Source organism: Ptiloglossa arizonensis, chromosome 1 (genome assembly GCF_051014685.1).
Source record: "Ptiloglossa arizonensis isolate GNS036 chromosome 1, iyPtiAriz1_principal, whole genome shotgun sequence".
Lineage (NCBI taxonomy): Eukaryota > Metazoa > Arthropoda > Insecta > Hymenoptera > Colletidae > Ptiloglossa > Ptiloglossa arizonensis.
Window position 1 is genome coordinate 33,761,217 of NC_135048.1, and position 18,018 is coordinate 33,779,234.

General features: G+C 42.6%; 2 protein-coding genes across 2 annotated transcripts in view; one reads left to right on the plus strand and one right to left on the minus strand.

Annotated features, from left to right (window-relative positions):
• LOC143145069 (cell growth regulator with RING finger domain protein 1) overlaps positions 1-18,018 on the minus strand; it is a 36,931-nt gene that overhangs the window by 2,357 nt on the left and 16,556 nt on the right. Inside the window, exons 3-5 of the mRNA XM_076308091.1 lie at positions 2,262-2,433; positions 1,991-2,132; positions 945-1,052 (exon numbers count right to left, since the gene is read on the minus strand). Coding sequence (XP_076164206.1) covers positions 945-1,052; positions 1,991-2,132; positions 2,262-2,433 — 422 coding nt within the window. The remainder of the gene's footprint in view (positions 1-944; positions 1,053-1,990; positions 2,133-2,261; positions 2,434-18,018) is intronic.
• On the plus strand, positions 40-9,022 carry LOC143145076 (uncharacterized). The gene is made up of 2 exons (XM_076308104.1): positions 40-466; positions 574-9,022. Exon 2 carries the CDS (start codon positions 3,016-3,018, stop codon positions 3,403-3,405), a length of 390 nt encoding a protein of 129 aa, XP_076164219.1. The 5' UTR covers positions 40-466; positions 574-3,015; the 3' UTR covers positions 3,406-9,022.

The following is an 18,018-nucleotide window of genomic DNA, read 5'->3' on the forward strand; positions in this document are numbered from 1 at the left end:
CGATGATTCTCAATTCTCTTTCAGACGATCGAGGTACGAAGCCAACTTTCAATCCATTGGGCAGGAATATATGCATCGTAACTGGTAGAGCGAGGTCGGAGTTGGTTTGAAAAAATATACATTGGGTTGTTCATTTTGTTTTTGTTTTTGGTGATAATGAAACAGGATTCTTTTAGAGCGTATAAGTATTTGATTGAATTGTATATTCTCCATTTTGGAAAACGAAATCACTTTCTGAGCAATCCAATATATATTCATCCCGCAAAACCAAAGGGCAAAAATTGGAAGGAGTATGGTTCCATCGTACGAAGAACGGAGCGGTAATTGAAGAAAAAAATATTGCAAAAGAAGTGTATACTCGTCTCGCGGAGCCAAAGGCCAAAAATCGAGAAAAGAACGAGTGTCCTATTTCGTAGGATGGCAACTCTAGTTCTGAAGAACAGAGGGTGTCAGATCTCTTAATTTAGTAAGTTTAATAGTAAAGAGAAAATTGTTTTTCACTACAGTATCTCTACCTGTACACTACAGGTATCGGATAGTATAAAGATAGTCATTGTACCTCTTTATTTACAGAGACGATGGAAATTTTATTTTTACGACTCCACGGATCAGATTCTTGGCAAACACTATAGAATTCGATGTATCCTCGCTTTTTCTACCGCAGTCGAATCTCGACAGGTTCAAGTGTATACAAAGTAACGGATAGCTGACTCCCGGAGGCAATCGAAGACGTTACGAAAAAAAAGCTCCAGTCACTTCGATCCCACTCTACCAGTCGATGATCAATCCCGTTGCGAATAATTCCATGTTAACTAACTTTAACTGCACCAACCAGCTTGGATAGCTGTATCGGTTCACGAGTGTCTTCGAACCGTGTACTATCACCGTTCGTATACTTATCGGTCATTGAGGAAGACTCGCTGAAAGGAAAAACTGAAATTCACCTTAAGGCAGGACAACTGGCCGTTAGCTTGCTTCAGATACTGCGCCAGAATCGAGGTCGGTAACGTGCAGACGCTGTCTTTGATGTGGACGACGTTCACCAGTGCCACCTTTGAAGAGAAAGGGTAATAATGGTATTCGAGGCTTTCACGGATTGGGTTCTCGGAGTCGATAGTTTTTAGGGCCTTCCAGGTGCAAACTGCGACTTTTTAAAAGTGTCTTTCAATTAGACGGTATACAATTACAACGCAAGACGCAAATATTGGGTTGTTCTTCGGAAAGTCGTTTCTTTCAGTGAAAATGAAACACGAGAGTGTACAAATATTTTATTAAATTACACACTCTCCATTTTGGAAAACGAAACGACTTTCCGAACAAGCTGATACGTTATCCGAGAAAATCGAAACGGTAAAACCAAGGACAAAGGAATAATTTTACCAAAGAGAAACGAACGTTGAACGTGCTCGTCACCAACCGAACGCCATTTACTTCTACGTTTTAAACGATCGGTCGACCAATTAAAAAGCTGCGGTCGGCGAGCAATGATCCGTGATACGAACATGAGTCACAAGACCGCCAACGAAGTTCGATACAACCGAAATGTTGGTAAAATGATCTACACTTTCAAACGATTGTAGTTTGCACGAAAGGGGACGAACATCGATTGATAATAACTCTCTCTCTCTCTCTCTTTCTCTCTCTCTCGCGTCATTCGTAAAAAAAGAATCACATTGATTACAATTAATCGCGACGCGGTTGCAAATCGATGCAGCGATGCTCGCTCGTTACGCATAAGGCGTTTTGCAATGCAACTCGCATTATGTTTTATCATCGACAATGGAAAGAAGCGAGTGCCGCGCACCTTTGCACGGCACATTCGATTGAACCGTTCCTCGCATCACAATTAACGCGATCAAACAAACGAACGAACGAACGATCGACAGAACGACAGAACGAGCAAAACAAGGTTTCGTTCGATGACTGAAACGCATCCGTGGTCAATGGTTTCGTCTTTTGGACGATTCTCTAAACGTCGAGAGGTACCCACGGTCTCATCGGGATGCGGGTCTCCGTTGTCCCTGCGTGTCAGGAAGATCACCAATGGGTAGCAAAGACGTGGCGGTGTCCCGAGTTCCAATTCCGGCGCCGGAAGCGAGAGTCTCAGCGTCTCCTCTCCGTGCGGTTGTCTACTGTATTTTCTGGTCAAGGAACCTTAGGAACCTACCTACCGTACGATTCATCGCGCGATTCGAACGACAATAAACGTGACGAGTTTACGATTCTCGTGACAGATCGGTTTCTTTCTTCGTAAAGGATACGTTTGCGGTGGCGTGAGATATTGCGCGTGGCCTTGAAGAAGAGTACCGTTCAAGGACGCGTCTCTGAGGGTGCTCCAGGGCTTCCAAAGCGCCAGGTGAAGTTCTCTTATGCTGACACCCCAGATTGCTTGCAAAGAATACTCCACTTGACTCGACACCTCGCATTCAACCTCTGTAAAGAGAAAGCGAAAGAAAACAGTATCAGTTTTGGTTTCCTCGTTACAAAGAAAGGGGACAAGTTCTTTTATTTGGGTAAACGTGGTGCGTTGCGCTGAAAGATTGAGTAGAATTTATTTTTCCACGAGCAATCTTGGTTAGTAATTGTGACACGGTCGAAAGGTAACGGTTGATTACTTGCAACGTTTCGGTCAATGGTACTGGTATTATGTTCGCCGGTTGCTCGATCGTTTGTGTTACGTTCTTCGTATCGGTAAATACCACGACGGATAAGTACAGATTTAATTACTCTCACGTTCGACGTTGCGATTCGTTCCATTTCGAAATATAAATTCGCACCGAGTAGAACCAACGGCTGTGTTCCAATTAATATCGTACACCGAACATCTATTATCCAACATGGACAATCGATTCTTTCGAATACTCGTTACCCAACGAACATCCACGTAAGAAGGATGTCCATCGAAAGAACATCCATCGAAAGAATTACTCACTCGTGTCTCGTATCTTTGTAAACATTTTACAAAATAGTTCCTACGAACGGTTCGCGAGTCAGACGCCAAGGGACGAGCACAGAATGCCGGTCTTCAAGGCTGACGAAACTGCCTCTCGTTCGCGAAACGCAGTCCTTCGATGTTCTCGTGCATCAACGATTGATCGTCTTTCGCCTACTCGCGCACAAAATTCCTCCCGGTCATCAGACTCTCACCACGTTTGCCCCGGGACGTGTCGCTTACGAGAACACGTTTTGTCTCAGAGCGTCATATATTCGCGGACAGCTTCCAGCAAGGTTCGCGTCACTGTTCGCGAGAACATCGACGATCCATCGTTACCGACCGGACAATTGTCAACGTTGTTGCGACGACTCTCGATGTTTAATTTCTACGAATGGCTTCATCACCTCGGACCAACCGGAACAGTGCATCCCGATTCCCAAGCTCGAATTCGACGAACACCCTCCAGATAAGACTTGCTCCGAAAACTAACCGTGCGAAACTTTTCAGCCCGTGCTTCGCGTAGCACCATAGAACATTCTTTAAGATAACAATGTGTGTACAAACCCACCAAGCTCTCGAATAAAGCAGTCTACATTTTGAGGTCTACCAGTCGCTATGTCGTTACGCTGTCCGTTTCAACTTATCGTTTCTCGATTCCGAATAATTTTCAAGTAAAGTTCTTCGTTTGGATTAGGCGATCGTCTCGACTCTCACCGACTTGGACGAATCCTTCACCGATAAGTGACAGTTTGGAGTTTGTCCCGTCACAGGATCGAGATCGGTGCTCGTTAACGCGTATCGGGAATATCTGAGATCGATTTTGATAACGTAATTGTGGAAGAGAAATATTCTTGCGACGCGCTCGAAACCTTCGCTATTTCCGCTGAACGCTACCAAACTCGGAGCACTCGAGCCATCGGTCAAGGTAAAGAGAAGTTCCCCTCGAAGGGGTAACAGGGTGATCGTGTATAGATGTTCCGAGTCGATTCTTTCGTCGAATCCGTGATTGTCCGGAGCACGGGATAGATACACGCGAGTTCGTCGACAATATGCAGCTTACCGTTTGTCCGACAGGGTAACACGACTAAAGAGCCTGGAGCAATATGTTACCGTGTTGTCTCGCCTCGTGACGTTACACAAAATCATTACATAATAAGCCCACTTTCGACTTTTTTCCTCTCGTCTGGCTACAAGATATCTCCACGAGCCAAGGAGGTTTCCAGGTCATGCGTGAGAGGAGAGACCACGACACAGTGCCTCCAGTTCTAATTCTTGCGAGCGCTCATTGTCCTTCGCGGAGGAGTAACTCCGGAATCTGCCCTTTTTTTTTTTTTCTTCGCGCTGGTCGCAAAGCATTCCCCGAGGAACGGAATTTTCGTGCAATCGTCACTGTCCAAGTTCCGTACCCCAGTTAGCTTTCCATTCGCCAAGACTTGGCGTCGGAACGAACACTTCTTCGCATTTTTTTTTCTTTTTCATTCTACAAGAAGCTATCAAATTCTGATTCGCTCTCCTATCGAACAGATCCCGCTTTTGTATCGAGAATGTTCATCGTTGAACGCGATCAACTCTCAACGAATTATAACACGAGTTTATCTTTTTTAATTCTACAAGAAACTACCAAATTTGTATTCGCTCTCGTATCGAAAAGATCCCACTTTTGTATCGATAATGTTTATTGTTGAACGCGATCAACTCTCAACGAATTATAACACGAGTTTATCTTTTTTAATTCTACAAGAAGTTACAAAATTTTTATTCGTTCTCGTATCGAACAGATCCCGCTTTTGTATCGAGAATGTTCATCGTTGAACGCGATCAACTCTCAACGAATTATAACACGAGTTTATCTTTTTTAATTCTACAAGAAGCTATCAAATTCTGATTCGCTCTCGTATCGAACAGATTTTACTTTTGTATCGAGAATGTTCATCTACGAATGCGATCAACTCTCAACGAATTATAATACGAGTTTATCTTTTTTAATTCTACAAGAAACTACAAAATTTGTATTCGCTCTCTTATCGAACAAATCCCGCTTTTGTATCGCGATCAACTCTCAACGAATTTAACTCGAGTTTATTTTTTCTAATTCTACAAGAAGCTACAAAATTTTGATTCGCTCTCCTATCGAACAGATGCCGCTTTTGTATCGAGAATGTTCATCACACATGATCATTTTATATCAAACGTTGCGCCCGTGTTACGACTAACAATCGCAACAAGAACACGAATGATTGCCACTCGAGCGTATTCGTTAATTGTTCGAGAGTTGAACGCGGTAAACTCTCGACGAATTGTAACACGAGTTTAACGCGTACGTAAATTGCCAAATTATTACCAATGTACCCGATGTTTCCGAGCAAACGAATCAATGATTCCAAGGTCGAGATACGAATTCGTTGAAAAAATACGCGTATTGTGCACGCGGGTTGTCCTCTCGACTTCGCGGTATTTGTCTACGTTAATAAAGCGATAAGGAACACCGTTTGCGGATGAATCGACGCAAATGTAGTCGCGTACGTTGTTCGCGTTCGATAACGAGAAAAATGTATGCGTCATCCCGTGACTAAAACGTAGAGAGAGAGAGAGAGAGAGAGAGAGAGAGAGAGAGAGAGAGAAAGAAAAAAAAAGAAAAAGAAAAAGTGGAGAAACGGTGAACCACGCGTCGAAAAAAGAGAGACGAAACGGTTGGATCGCATAGCTCGAACACGGTCGATTTTCCGGAATCCTCGCGGGAACGAGGGGCCCTCCTCTTCTGTTCTCGTCGCGGTGTCTGTCGCCAAAAATTCTCATCGTTCGGTGGAGTGGGCTACCGTCGCGGAGATTGTTTCGAGATCACGCGAGTTCGGTGTGAACGAAAGTGAAAGCTGCCAAGAACAGATCGTCCGACGCGGTAGGTAGTCTCGGCAACCGAGGCATCGAAACGACCGATTCTAGAGAACCTCGCCGAGAGAACAGAAACTTTTTGTTTCTCCTACAAGGACGCGTATTTTTGGCTCGGGAACGGTTTGGAACGTGTAATATAACCGAACTTCGGTCGAGCCTCTCGCGGAGCCAGCCCGTAGGTGCCGTTTCCGTCGATCTTCCGGGTGAAAGAGACACCGCGATTGCCACATCGAATCAATTAATCGTACCTCGTTATCAATTGTCGACACGTACGCAATATCAATGTCGAACGTGATACGGTTGATCGTGATATCGAGGACGGGAACGCGTACCTGTTCTCTCCTGGTTATAAAAATGTATCGGTGACGTCGAGAAACCGAGCAAGGAAATGATCTTTCGTTGGAATTTCTTCATCTTTTTTTCTTCTTTTTTAAACGCGATTCCGTTTCAAAATTCAAATCCTTTGAATTTCGCCACGGTGAAACGGAAAATACCATTCCTCGTTTCCCGACGTTCCAGGAACCACGTAGAGTTCCAACTAGACACGACTTTCGAACCGTTTCGAGCAACAAGAGAACACATTCGGTGAAAGTTGACCAAAATTACCGTGTTTGAGAATGTGACGCGATGAGATACCTGGAATCGAATCCAAGACTTTCGTAGGAATAATTCACGACCGGATCCGATACCGTCCACTTGTAACAGTACTCTGTCGTCTATAGTAATTAGAGCATCACAGACGTATCAATTGTCTCCGGTTTCTCGCCAAGATATCCAATGCATCGGAAGCTTCGAAACGCTGTAGAAACGATGTATGTAAATTGCAACGAGGGCTGCGTTCCGGTGTACTCGGCCGACAAAGTTATTTTAATTGGTGGCCGACCGAATAACAACCGCGATTCAACTACCATGCCCGTTGCCGAGAGCTTGACCATAAACCATGATCGTAACCGAATAACCACCTGCGGACTTTCACGCAGCGAATGTTTCATAGAACCGCGACGTGTTCGCCAGTCCTCGCAAGTCTTGGCAATGAAATTTCATAATTGCGATTTATAAATAAGAAAGCGTCGCGCGAGCCACAATAATTTATGGAAAGCGATTCTCGGTTTCGTAACTGTCCCGCGTGTGTTACCGTACGACAAATGTATCCGATCGTACGTAGCGATAACAAAACGACGGTTTTCACGAAAAATAACTCACGGTGCTCGGATGTAGGAAAAAATGTCTCACGTGTTTTAATAATTTCGCGCGGAAGTGCAACGCCTTTTACGGCACGCATCGAGGAAACCGCGATGGGCCGCGAGTATTGCATCACGGTGACAACGCGTTCGGGTAATAAACATCGTGTACAGGACTGAACATTGATCAAATATCCCCCGTGTTGCCGTAAACAATCAGAATAATTGCGAAACGAACAACCGGTTGAAAGTTCGCGACGGGGGGACGTCACACGAGAACCGTATGCACAATACGGAACGTAAAAAAGATCATTACTTAAGACTCGGTGCGCTGTAACGCAATTGCTATACAAACGTCTTTCATCCGTGCACCGTGCCATTAGCGAGCGAGATTCTTTCATCGTCTCGAACGTGCCAACTATTACTTATGCTTGCGCAGTTAGAAACCTACGCGATCAACTTCTGAACGTTAGACCGGTATAAATAATTAACAGGATCGTCGCCGAGATCGCGAACGATATACGAGTACTTTGAGAGGCAAAGTCTGGATCGAGAAACGAACGCTCGATTGCGGATAGCTAGATGTCCAGAATCGAATTTCGTTTCGTCCAGACAATTACGTTTTGCAACGAAATTATCGACAGGAGAATCGAACTGTGCGAGTTCAATCGAAATACGACACGCGTCGATCGAGCAAGGTTTACGAACTTTCCTACGGGACAATGCAACACGAGCGACCGATCGAACGGTGCAATTGTGTGCACGTTGCACCGTTCGGTGAAAGGCCAAACAAAGGGCAACTGCGTAAACCTGCACCAGCTAATCAAGGTGCAACAAAGTTACGTTCGATATTGCATCCGTGAAGCGATAATAGACTAACGACACCTATAACCTACCGTTTTACCTGGCTGGAAACTGGTTCTTAATACCACAGAACACCGACAAGTCCGATGTGTTCGATTTACCGAACTGCAATTAACCCAAATTCCAGGGAACAGTTCACTGGCTCACTTTCCAAGCAACATTTCGAGTGCAGTTGTGTGTTTTACCGTTTGATCGGTACGCACGAATACCATTGCATCACCATGCGCGATATTTTTCAGTGATATTTAACGATCGAGGGTTTAATCGTTCGTGGACGATTCAACGGGATATTCGCTGCGATATTGTATTCGGTTTAAGACGGTATGTCGGATCTCGGATATCGATACCAAGTATTAATACGTTTCGATTCTATTGTACGGAGTGTCTAGCAGATTATTACTCGAGTGTCGTAAGTAAACGTTGCATCGTATTAACGCTCGGATCAAGTTCAACGTGCATTCGTGTATATCGATCGATTTAATAACTAAGATCGGAATCGTTAATATTCCGTTAGGATTCGATCGTGCTTGCCGATAAGTAGGGTAAGGTTGCTCGACAATAGTGTCATTCATCGCGCGTGTTTTTCCATTATATTTTCCAATAAGTGCAGAACGATTCTCGATGCAAATATTTTCGATTCGTTTACCAGAAATGTGTAATTGATGAAAATGTCGATGGGAGTTTAATTCAGGTGACTTGAATCGTTCTATCGGATTTCGATACTCCTTGTAGCATGTTTCGTTCCATCGCTATCCGTAGCTGTTAATTCGGGATGGTATCAAGGTCAATGTCCATGGTAACCCCCTTCGAGACAGGCTACTTTACCTCATCCGCTATTTTAAATAATAAAAAAACGTTGTTTACAAAAGATGCATAGTTTCGCGAGAGAGCCGCAACATCGTGGTAATAACTTCTTTTGGTCGGAGGTGTGTTGGAGATTTGAAAGTTCGTATTTTTAAGCAGAATGCCCGGTTTTTTTTTTCTTCGTACGACTGATTTGGAAAAATAATGAATTTCGCGAATATCGGTATGAAGTTGTAGCTAATTTTAATTTTCGATGTATTACGAGAACAGATGGATTAACAAGCACGTGCACGTATACGTGAGTATGCGACGAATAAGATTTCGTTTAATTTTTTCTCAATTAAAGAAGATGGAGAAAAAGTTTCTTTAACTTTTTTCACCCAGAGAATTGGATTCCCTTTAACATTTATTTATACTTATTTAAAATTGTTTTCAACGTTTCTGCAGCAGTTTTTGCACGACTATTGAAAAAAGAGTGTCTTTTTTTCGTCACGTCTCGAAATGTGATCAGGGGTTCTTCCATAAATGAAAGAACGGTGTGGTTTTTCTGTACAGATAATTCGTTCGAGATTTGTTAAAAATATTTTTTTGTCACGTATCCTAAATTGAAGAGGAATCGTCAACAAGGTTTTACGACGGCTATTTCAGAAACGGTACGAGTAGTTAAGTCGGTTATCAAATATTGCATAATCCGAGCTGGCCGGTTAATCTGTTCGGCTGGTTGCGCCGACTGTTTGTGGAAATCGGACCGTTTGCTATACGCTGCTCACCGCTCCTACACTTGAGAGAGCATCGGACGTTCGGCTGGCCGCGAGTGCGTTCCCCGTGTTTAGAAGCTGGCCGAGCGCGAACGCGATTACCGCAACGCCGATGTAACGGAGAAATTGAGAAATTACTCTTCCTTCTCTTCGCGTTACGTGCGCCTCGCGCGATGAAAGTAGACCATCGAAGGTCGCTGGGTTTGAGTTCGAGTTCAAATAAAACGAGCCGGCAACAACGAAAATCGAAAAGCCGAGCGTGTACGTACATTGTCATCGAGCGATGATGTACATATTCACGCGGATGGGAAAATCAGATGATTTTATTAACGTTAAGCAATTGCGTATTTTCCGTTTCGAGTCCATCTCGTCGCAAATCGAGCGAGTCATGAATTTCCATAATTGAATCGATAGAAAAATCGAACGACCAGGTCACGTATAACGTGATACACCATATAGTAGAAAAAGTCATCCATGCTTGGCTGTAAACGAGCTGTCGATACTTGGGTTAGCAGCTGATGGAATTCGTTCGGTGAACTGGGTCATTTCTCGAACAGAAACGTTCCCACAGTGGCGTGTATAACTTAAAAACGATCGAAGAACGGTCGATGTCGTCTATGCGCGCAATAAATACAGACGCGACGTAAAACGATTATTTGGAAACAAAAAGACGCGGTGCGTCACTCGACGATAAGATGGTTGACATTAAGGCTCGTCGGAAATCTTCAAAAACGAAGATAACGAAGTTACAGTATCTTTGGAGTCGCGTGGCGATAAATCCTCGACGAGGTTAGATTCAATTTTCCGCACGAATCGATCACGGTGTACCACCGTTCGCGGTTTCCTGAATTTCTAACGCGTCTCACGGACTGTTTACCACGCGTTTCGTCTACGAAACAACGATTCGAGGTTTCTTCTTTCGTTCGTCTTTCTCCCGTACTCGTCGAGACGAGGTTAACGTCTGCCCAAATAGGGAATTCTTTGGAACGAACTATAGCGGGACCGTCCACGTGACTGTTCGCTATACTTCGTCAATCGATGAGTAAATACACAGCTGCGACACTCGCGCGGCGAATAATTTTTCGAGCGGTTTCGCACGATCTACGAACAGGAATTATTTCTCTTCTTGGATCGTTGCACGCGTTCATTAGAAGGGACACGTAATTCCCCGCGGAGGGAGGAGAAAAAACCTGCAGACCGGAGATCGATATAAATGGCGTGGTGTGTGTCCGATCGTCCGCGTCGACCTTGATTGTTCCACGCCTGGACAGTCACGTAGGCATTGCCGGGACCGTATTTTCTCCCTTCGCGAGATGCTGTGTGCGTCTTTAAGCTCGTTCTCTCTTTATTTGCTCGTTCGCCACGGCGCCGCTCGTTTTGCTCGTGTTCCCAGAGCCGATCGCGCGCGACAAGAAACGAAGCAGCGCGATCCAAAACCGGCGTGCGGTGGTCTCGTACATGTAACAGTTCCTACAGCTATACCCTTGAAGTTGCGATGTGAAAATGCACCGGGAACCCTAACGAAGAACGCGATACCGACCAGTATCGACTTTAGGGGTATGCAATCCGTGCTTAAGTTGCTACGGATCAAAGAACGTTGAAAACGTCCGCAATTTTTTTTTTACGATTACAAAGCTTGTCACTTTGTTCATTTTATAAAACTAGAAAGCTTACAGGGGTAAACGAGAATTCAATAGTCAGATTGGGATTTCAATAAGTCGATTGAAATAATAGCCAGTATCGAAGTAGGAAAAAGTTCATTTCGAGTAATTCTTTTTTAATTCTTCGCAAATGTTTGTGTACTAAACATATCGCGTGTGATGTAAGAATACTTATTTATAAAGTGTTTACTTAAGATTATTTATCTAATCGAGGTGCTAGAATATAACAAAAATTAAAAGTAAATCCGAACTCCAACTGTATCGTTCGACGCACGAAACGCGTAATCTAGAGCGCAGTCCAACTGCTTGAAAAACTGTGAATCGAATCTAATCCGAACCAATTTTAAATACATCGAATATCTTCCAATGTCCACCCTAATCGGTACTTTATTAAATACATGACTCGTATAAGGTGAAAATAATTTTTCTCGATAACGGTGAAACGAGTAGACACAATTTGAACGTTTACGCCGCATTCCAAAGCGACGAGCGACAAATGAAAAATATAACTCTCGTCGCGTACGACTCGGTTCTCGAGAAAATAAATTTTAAAAATAAATCGGTCGGCGCGCGTGTTCAAGTCTCGACCGTACGGATTTCTCGGTATGCTTCTATTGTGTTTGCACGCGAAGTTTTCGTATTAGTTCCTTTGTTCCGGCACTTTTTCCAGCCTCGACCATCGATGTTTAATTTATGCGTCACACGGTACTTTGTTCTTTAAATACATATTTTTCTGTCAGCAGCCAAAGCATAACAGATATATTACTGCCGTTCGCGTTTACCGTTCTTAGTCCGCTACCGCTAGTGCTACTTCCCTCTTAAACAATATTCGTTACGCATTTCTAGACATTCTTTCGTCGGAAAGCTTATTAGAAACGTAAGTGTAACATAAGAGACACGCCATAAGTGGAACGTGAGTTTCGTGATGGCTATATTAATGCTCTCGGTCGATCGATACGATGCAGTCCGTGCGGTCAACGCCTATAGGCGTTCGTGGAATATACATTGTAAACGCGACTACAGAATTTCCGTACAGAAGGATTCAATTTTGGCACTGTAATAAAATTGAAAGCATTGAGTCTTGATCGAGTTAAGTTTATAGATATAGCTACCGATATACTTGCTACATCGTATTTCATAGCACTTAATAATGTTTCTGTCATTACAGTGCTATACGGTTTACGCGATAAACGCTCGTTCCATATTGCGCGTATCGTATGTGAAAAATTAGCTTTCGCGTCGGGCGATCTGTTAAAAAATTTTAAGCCTTCGCTCGCTTTGAAAAGGCCACGGTTCAAAGACCGCGGCGCGCTTGAATTAAACGGACAAAAAGGAAACGATAATTACCTGGTCGACCATGGGAGCGCTAAAGTCGAAGCTTTTATTGTCTCCGGTATTACAGCTTTCAGTACCTTCTGAACTGTACATTTACACCGCAATTCACGAGGCTAGCAATTCCTCGAGCCACTGAACGCTCAGTCTATTGTCAACGTTTACAATCCCCCGGTTGCATTCCCTGTCTTTAAAACCTGTCCTTCTACCCAGTTTTACAACTCGTCTCTATAATAACAAGGTTTACGATATCAGTCGTTAGTTCGATCAAGTAGCAGCTTTGCAATTCCTTTCGTCGTTCCTGTCGACCTTCTCGGACCCGCTCCTCATCCTCGAGGACTTATTTCAATCAGTCGACTGATCCTTGCGATCGAGTTAATCGCAAACTTCTGCGAACTTTTACAACAATTCTCTACATCTGTCTTCCGGATCGTTAATATCGTTCGGGGTTTTTATTCGAACGGAGAATTAAGAATTCGAACTTAAAGGTAAATATTAGGTTGTTCGAAAAGTAATTTAATTTTTTTTATGGTGTAAATTATTTTTTTGTAGAGCGTACAAACATTTCATTAAATTATACATTCTCCATTTTGGAGAACGAAATCACTTTCCGAACCCAATGCAAAGACGTTGCAACGAACGAGGAATTTCTGAAATATTTCGACAATTTTCAACACGCTCGTATAGCAGAAATTTTTAACGATTTATTAGTAACGGATAAAATCGCGCTCAATTTCGCCATTCCTTTCCCGCGAGAAACCATTCCGCGCGACGATTGGTTGCGAAAGCACGGGAGCGAAAATACAAGCGAAGTGATAATTTGTTTGAAAGAAGGAAGAAAAATAAAAGAACATTGATCGGCCAATTTCGCGTGGATACAACGGCATAAATATTTATACGAGATTCGTGCATACGTGCAGGCTCGAAGCAAGCCGGGAGTGGGTACGGGACGAGGAGAGACAAGATGTAAAAATAATCCTTTGTTAGCGCGCGGCTCCGTTTCACGAAGGAATCGCGGGTTTTGCATCGTATGTAGGTGCAAAAATGCCTTCAGCGTGTTTGCGCAAATTTCTCTCCCTCGCGCTAATACTGTTTGCGCTTTTTTTTTTTTTCTTTTCTCGGCTAACGAGGCGTTAAGAGGCCACGAAACTTTTCGTTCGCTTCGGTGTTTTCACGTCGCGCGAAACCCGCGTTAACCGACAATAAAAATCGTCTTTCGGAGACGTCGCGCGTCGAATGGATAATTATTCCTAAATACAATATTAATGAAAAAGTCTCGAGGCCAGGACCACCGATCGGGATTTTTTCGAACGCTGCGAACGGGCATAATCGCGAGTTCCGACGCGACGCATTTTAAATCGTAATGCAATTGATCGGGGCGATGCAACGAAAAATGCTCGATAAGTATTCGACCTCAACTTCGTTCCAATATGAAAACGAAGAACAATCTGAACCGTAAACGTCGCTCAATCATATTTCCTTTATTAATTTACCGACATACGTTCATCGGGGAACCAAGAGATTGATTCTTTGAATGCTTGCAAGCGTTCGATCAATCAGGTGCAACGTTTAACGAACGTTATCGAATGCCTTGAAATTTTATTACCGAAAAGGTATCGAATGATGCAATACATAATACAGAGGTAAGAGGAGAGAAGTGTACCGAGATCGGAATAATTTACGATCGAAAACCAGGTACTAATTTACGAGAGAAATCAAGATGTTTGCGGTAATGGTTCGTCAGAGTACATACACGAGTTATTACTCCGTGTAGTTACACTTAGTTCTGTGTACGTTTGAAGTCTAAATAACAGAAAGCGTTTAACCGGAAAAGGAAGATGATGGGAGTTGACTAAACTCATAATACTTGAGTCGATAATTTGTTGCTTAATAATCTTGCACAACAAAGTTGTGTCTAAGATCTTGGTCTTCGAAGACGTTACGCTAAATCTAGTCATTGTGGGCTGATAGTTATTGTCTCTGATGCTAATATTAGGTTGTTCGGAAAGTCATTTCGTTTTTTTTTTGGTGAAAACGAAACACGATTTTTTTCGAGTGTATAAACATTTTTGTGGGATAATGGAATTGTTGAACACAAGAGATGAGTAAATAGAACGTTTATTTAAATAGTAGAAGATAATACACTCATGCTAGACCGTAACAGTCACGTCGAGACATCAACCGAAAAATATCCAAGTAATTAACCACCCCCTCGCCCGTGTCTTGACTTCTCGAGGGCTGCATCGGTCCAAGTCGTTGTATTCCAACAATTTGATTAAATTATATATTCTTCAATTTGGAAGAATGAACGAAATGACTTTCCGAAATACATAGAGTACCACAAGAAAGAATACAGTCGAGATTTTGGTGGTACAATCGTCCCGAGTCACTGATTTCTTTGAAAAAGAAACACGCGCTCGCGAGTTTAAAAGGCACCCGTTCACGTTTCTTCTACATTTTAGCGTCGAATCAATGAAAAAAAAACCAGTTTCAACCAGTCAATCTAGAGACTGGGTAATTTCTCGATCGTAAAAAACAGCCATCTGTCTGCGGTTAAAAATAAACGAAGACCACTCGATGCGATTACCCTGCAAAGAAATGTGACTACATTTTTCACGTCGATACAAGGGATCGTTACGGAGGTGAGTTGATAAGGAAGTGAAAAAACATCTTTATAAACGGGGTATAAATGACGAGTTAACTCGTTTTCTTCTGTTAACGGGTCGAAGCACCGGAATAATCCAGTTTGTTGGAATTTATCAAAGTAGTCACTGACCTCGTTAATAAGTATTATGATAAATTGCGTAACATCGAACAGTAGTTGAATAAATACCGATCGCAACGAACGTGAGGCAATTAGTGCGTCGATGTACGAACGAAGTTAATGGGTGGAGGCTTATACGAATGCATTACAGTACATGAATATGCATAATGTTCTATTGTTACCAAGATCGTTTACTTTTTACCATTATCTACGCAAGACTTTCTCGTTAATCAGTTCCCGACGATAAGAGCGTACAATACACAATTTTGATCAATTTTTAACAAACTTCGTCTCGCTGATTCTGAATGCTTCTTTCCAGGTGAATTGCAAATTATTTCGCATCGAATTAATTCTTTTCGGTCATTTTACATTACGCAGCGCGACGCAATCGCAACAACGAAACAAGTTACAGTCACGTGAACACCAATAATTCAAACGAAACTTCTGCATTGCGCGAAAAAAGTTCACAGAAAGCTGCGGTTACCTATGCGGAACTTACAGTGATATCTCCTAATGTAAGTAGATTAAAACTCGAGAGATCGATTCTATGTTTCCACTAGGTCGTTCCATAAGTTTCATTATTTTTTCCATTGCGAAAAGATACTACGATACTTCGTCTTCGAACAACTGTAAATATACACGAAATTCTACACACGTTCATCAAAGAGTAGTACCATTTTTAGAAAACTAAAACGACGAACCTGACTAGCTCCATTTCTTATAAAACTTATCGAGTAGTATATTACACCGTGATGTTCAGACCGGTCGAATGAATTCCAATTGAAAAAATTCGTCCAAGAAGAGTCGCGAGAGAGAAGATTCTCGTCGCGAGATTCTCAATTACGTTCCTTTTATTTAGAGTGCAACGACGACCGAGGGGGAAAAAAGGCGCGGGATTGTTTGCTTCCAGTCATTAAAGACACCGGAATAGTCCAGTTCTTTCCTCACAATAAAAGTGGCCATTACGCATTATGAGAACAAGAATGAAAGTAGGAGGCACAGACGTAATTGCAGTCATCGAGCTCATTTCGCGCAATTGGCCAGAGACACGCGTCTGAAAAAAAAGAAAAAAAAATAACGCTCCTGCGTGTCTTTTCTCTTTTTCCCCGGCTGGTATTTGCGTAATAACGATACGACAGGATGTTGCATTACGATGACACGGTACGATGCTTGCACGCGCGGATAAGATTTCCTGAAAGCGTGTGCTTTGTTTACCAGCTTCTTCGGCGTCGCATTTGTTCAGAAAAAAGAAAAAAACGGGGAGGGGAAAAATAAGATTAATTCTATCGGGTTGCTCTGAAAGTCGTTTCGTTTTTTTTTTTTGCGAAAACACGATTTTTTCAGAGTGTGTAAACGTTTTATCAAATTACGTCTTCTCCATTTTGGAAAACGAAATGTCTTTACGAATCTAATAGAAAAACAAAATTTCGATTATTTAAACGCGATTGGGACATGTTTTTTTTTTATCAAGAACGTATAATATTATATATTGTAGAAACACGCGCGAAAAATGCGAGACTGGTTTTCGAACTTTTGGTGCTTCTGTATCGATATCCGGTTACATCGAAGAAGCATTAACGATCATCGATCGATTCCGATTGAAACTTCGCTAGATTTACTATTATTGTTCTTAGTTTAGAATTTCGAGAATAAGGATTTCTGGATTTTACATTATTACGGGATTGACGACCGACCGAAAATAGAGGTCAAAGAAATCGAAAAATTGATCTTCACTTTCACGACTAATGTATTCCCGTGCTTTCGACGGAGCGGAAGAAAACTTTTCAATTTCGAACACGAGACATCGTCTCGATACGTCAGAAGAATCCACGACGTCGATACGTTGATAACAAGGAGATCCAATTAGTATCTTTACGTAACATTAATGGTGGCTGTAATTAGTTCCCCAGATGCACGGTTAATTGTTGCGCAACTCTAATTCAATACGGGCGCATCGTTATATCCTAATCGATGCCATGAAAAATCAATTTGTATTGTAATCCTCGTTGCGTATTGATATCTATCGTTGAGCATTTCTGGAATCTTTGTTCAAACGTCGCTTGATAACTTATCCCGTTTCGCGCGATCACTTTCACCGTGAAATTAGTACTTCTAGTCGAACATTTGTTTCGTTAACGAAACAATTCGTGTATTCAATATCGAGCACGATGTAAAAGTAACCGTTACTTTCCATTGTTTATCGTGTAACAAAAATTCTCGACCACTTTACGCACCAGAAATAAATCTATCGCGAAACTAACAAAGCTTCGAGCTCCTGAGCAGCTTCTCGTTTTTTTATTCGATTACTCAATGAACTTCAAGAGTCGATAAATTTATCGACGGATTGCGCCTAGTAGAATATCGAACGTAACGTTGCACGAAAAAATTTATTTACCCGCGAAGAGTCCATGGACAACGTACGAATCTATCGCGAAATTAACAAAGCTTCGAGCTCCCGAGCAGCTTCTCGTTTTTTTTATTCGATTACTCAATGAACTTCAAGAGTCGATAAATTTATCCGCTGGATCGCACCGAGTAGCATATCGAACGTAACGTTGCACGAAAAAATTTATTTACCCGCGAAGGGTCCATGGTACGTACGTACGTACGTACATGTTCACAATCTACGCGAACGCAGCGCTATATCGTAATGTGAAAAGTTGACACGGCTCGGCGGCGCATTAGCGTCGGGTATCTTAGATGTACGATGTCTAACCTTCTGAATCAACACGAACGCGCACGGTTTGGCAATAGGTTACAGCTGTTTCGCATTTTCTCCCGAGAGCGTCGAGTGTTTGGTGTTCCGACGCGGTTTTAACGAGTCGAGCCT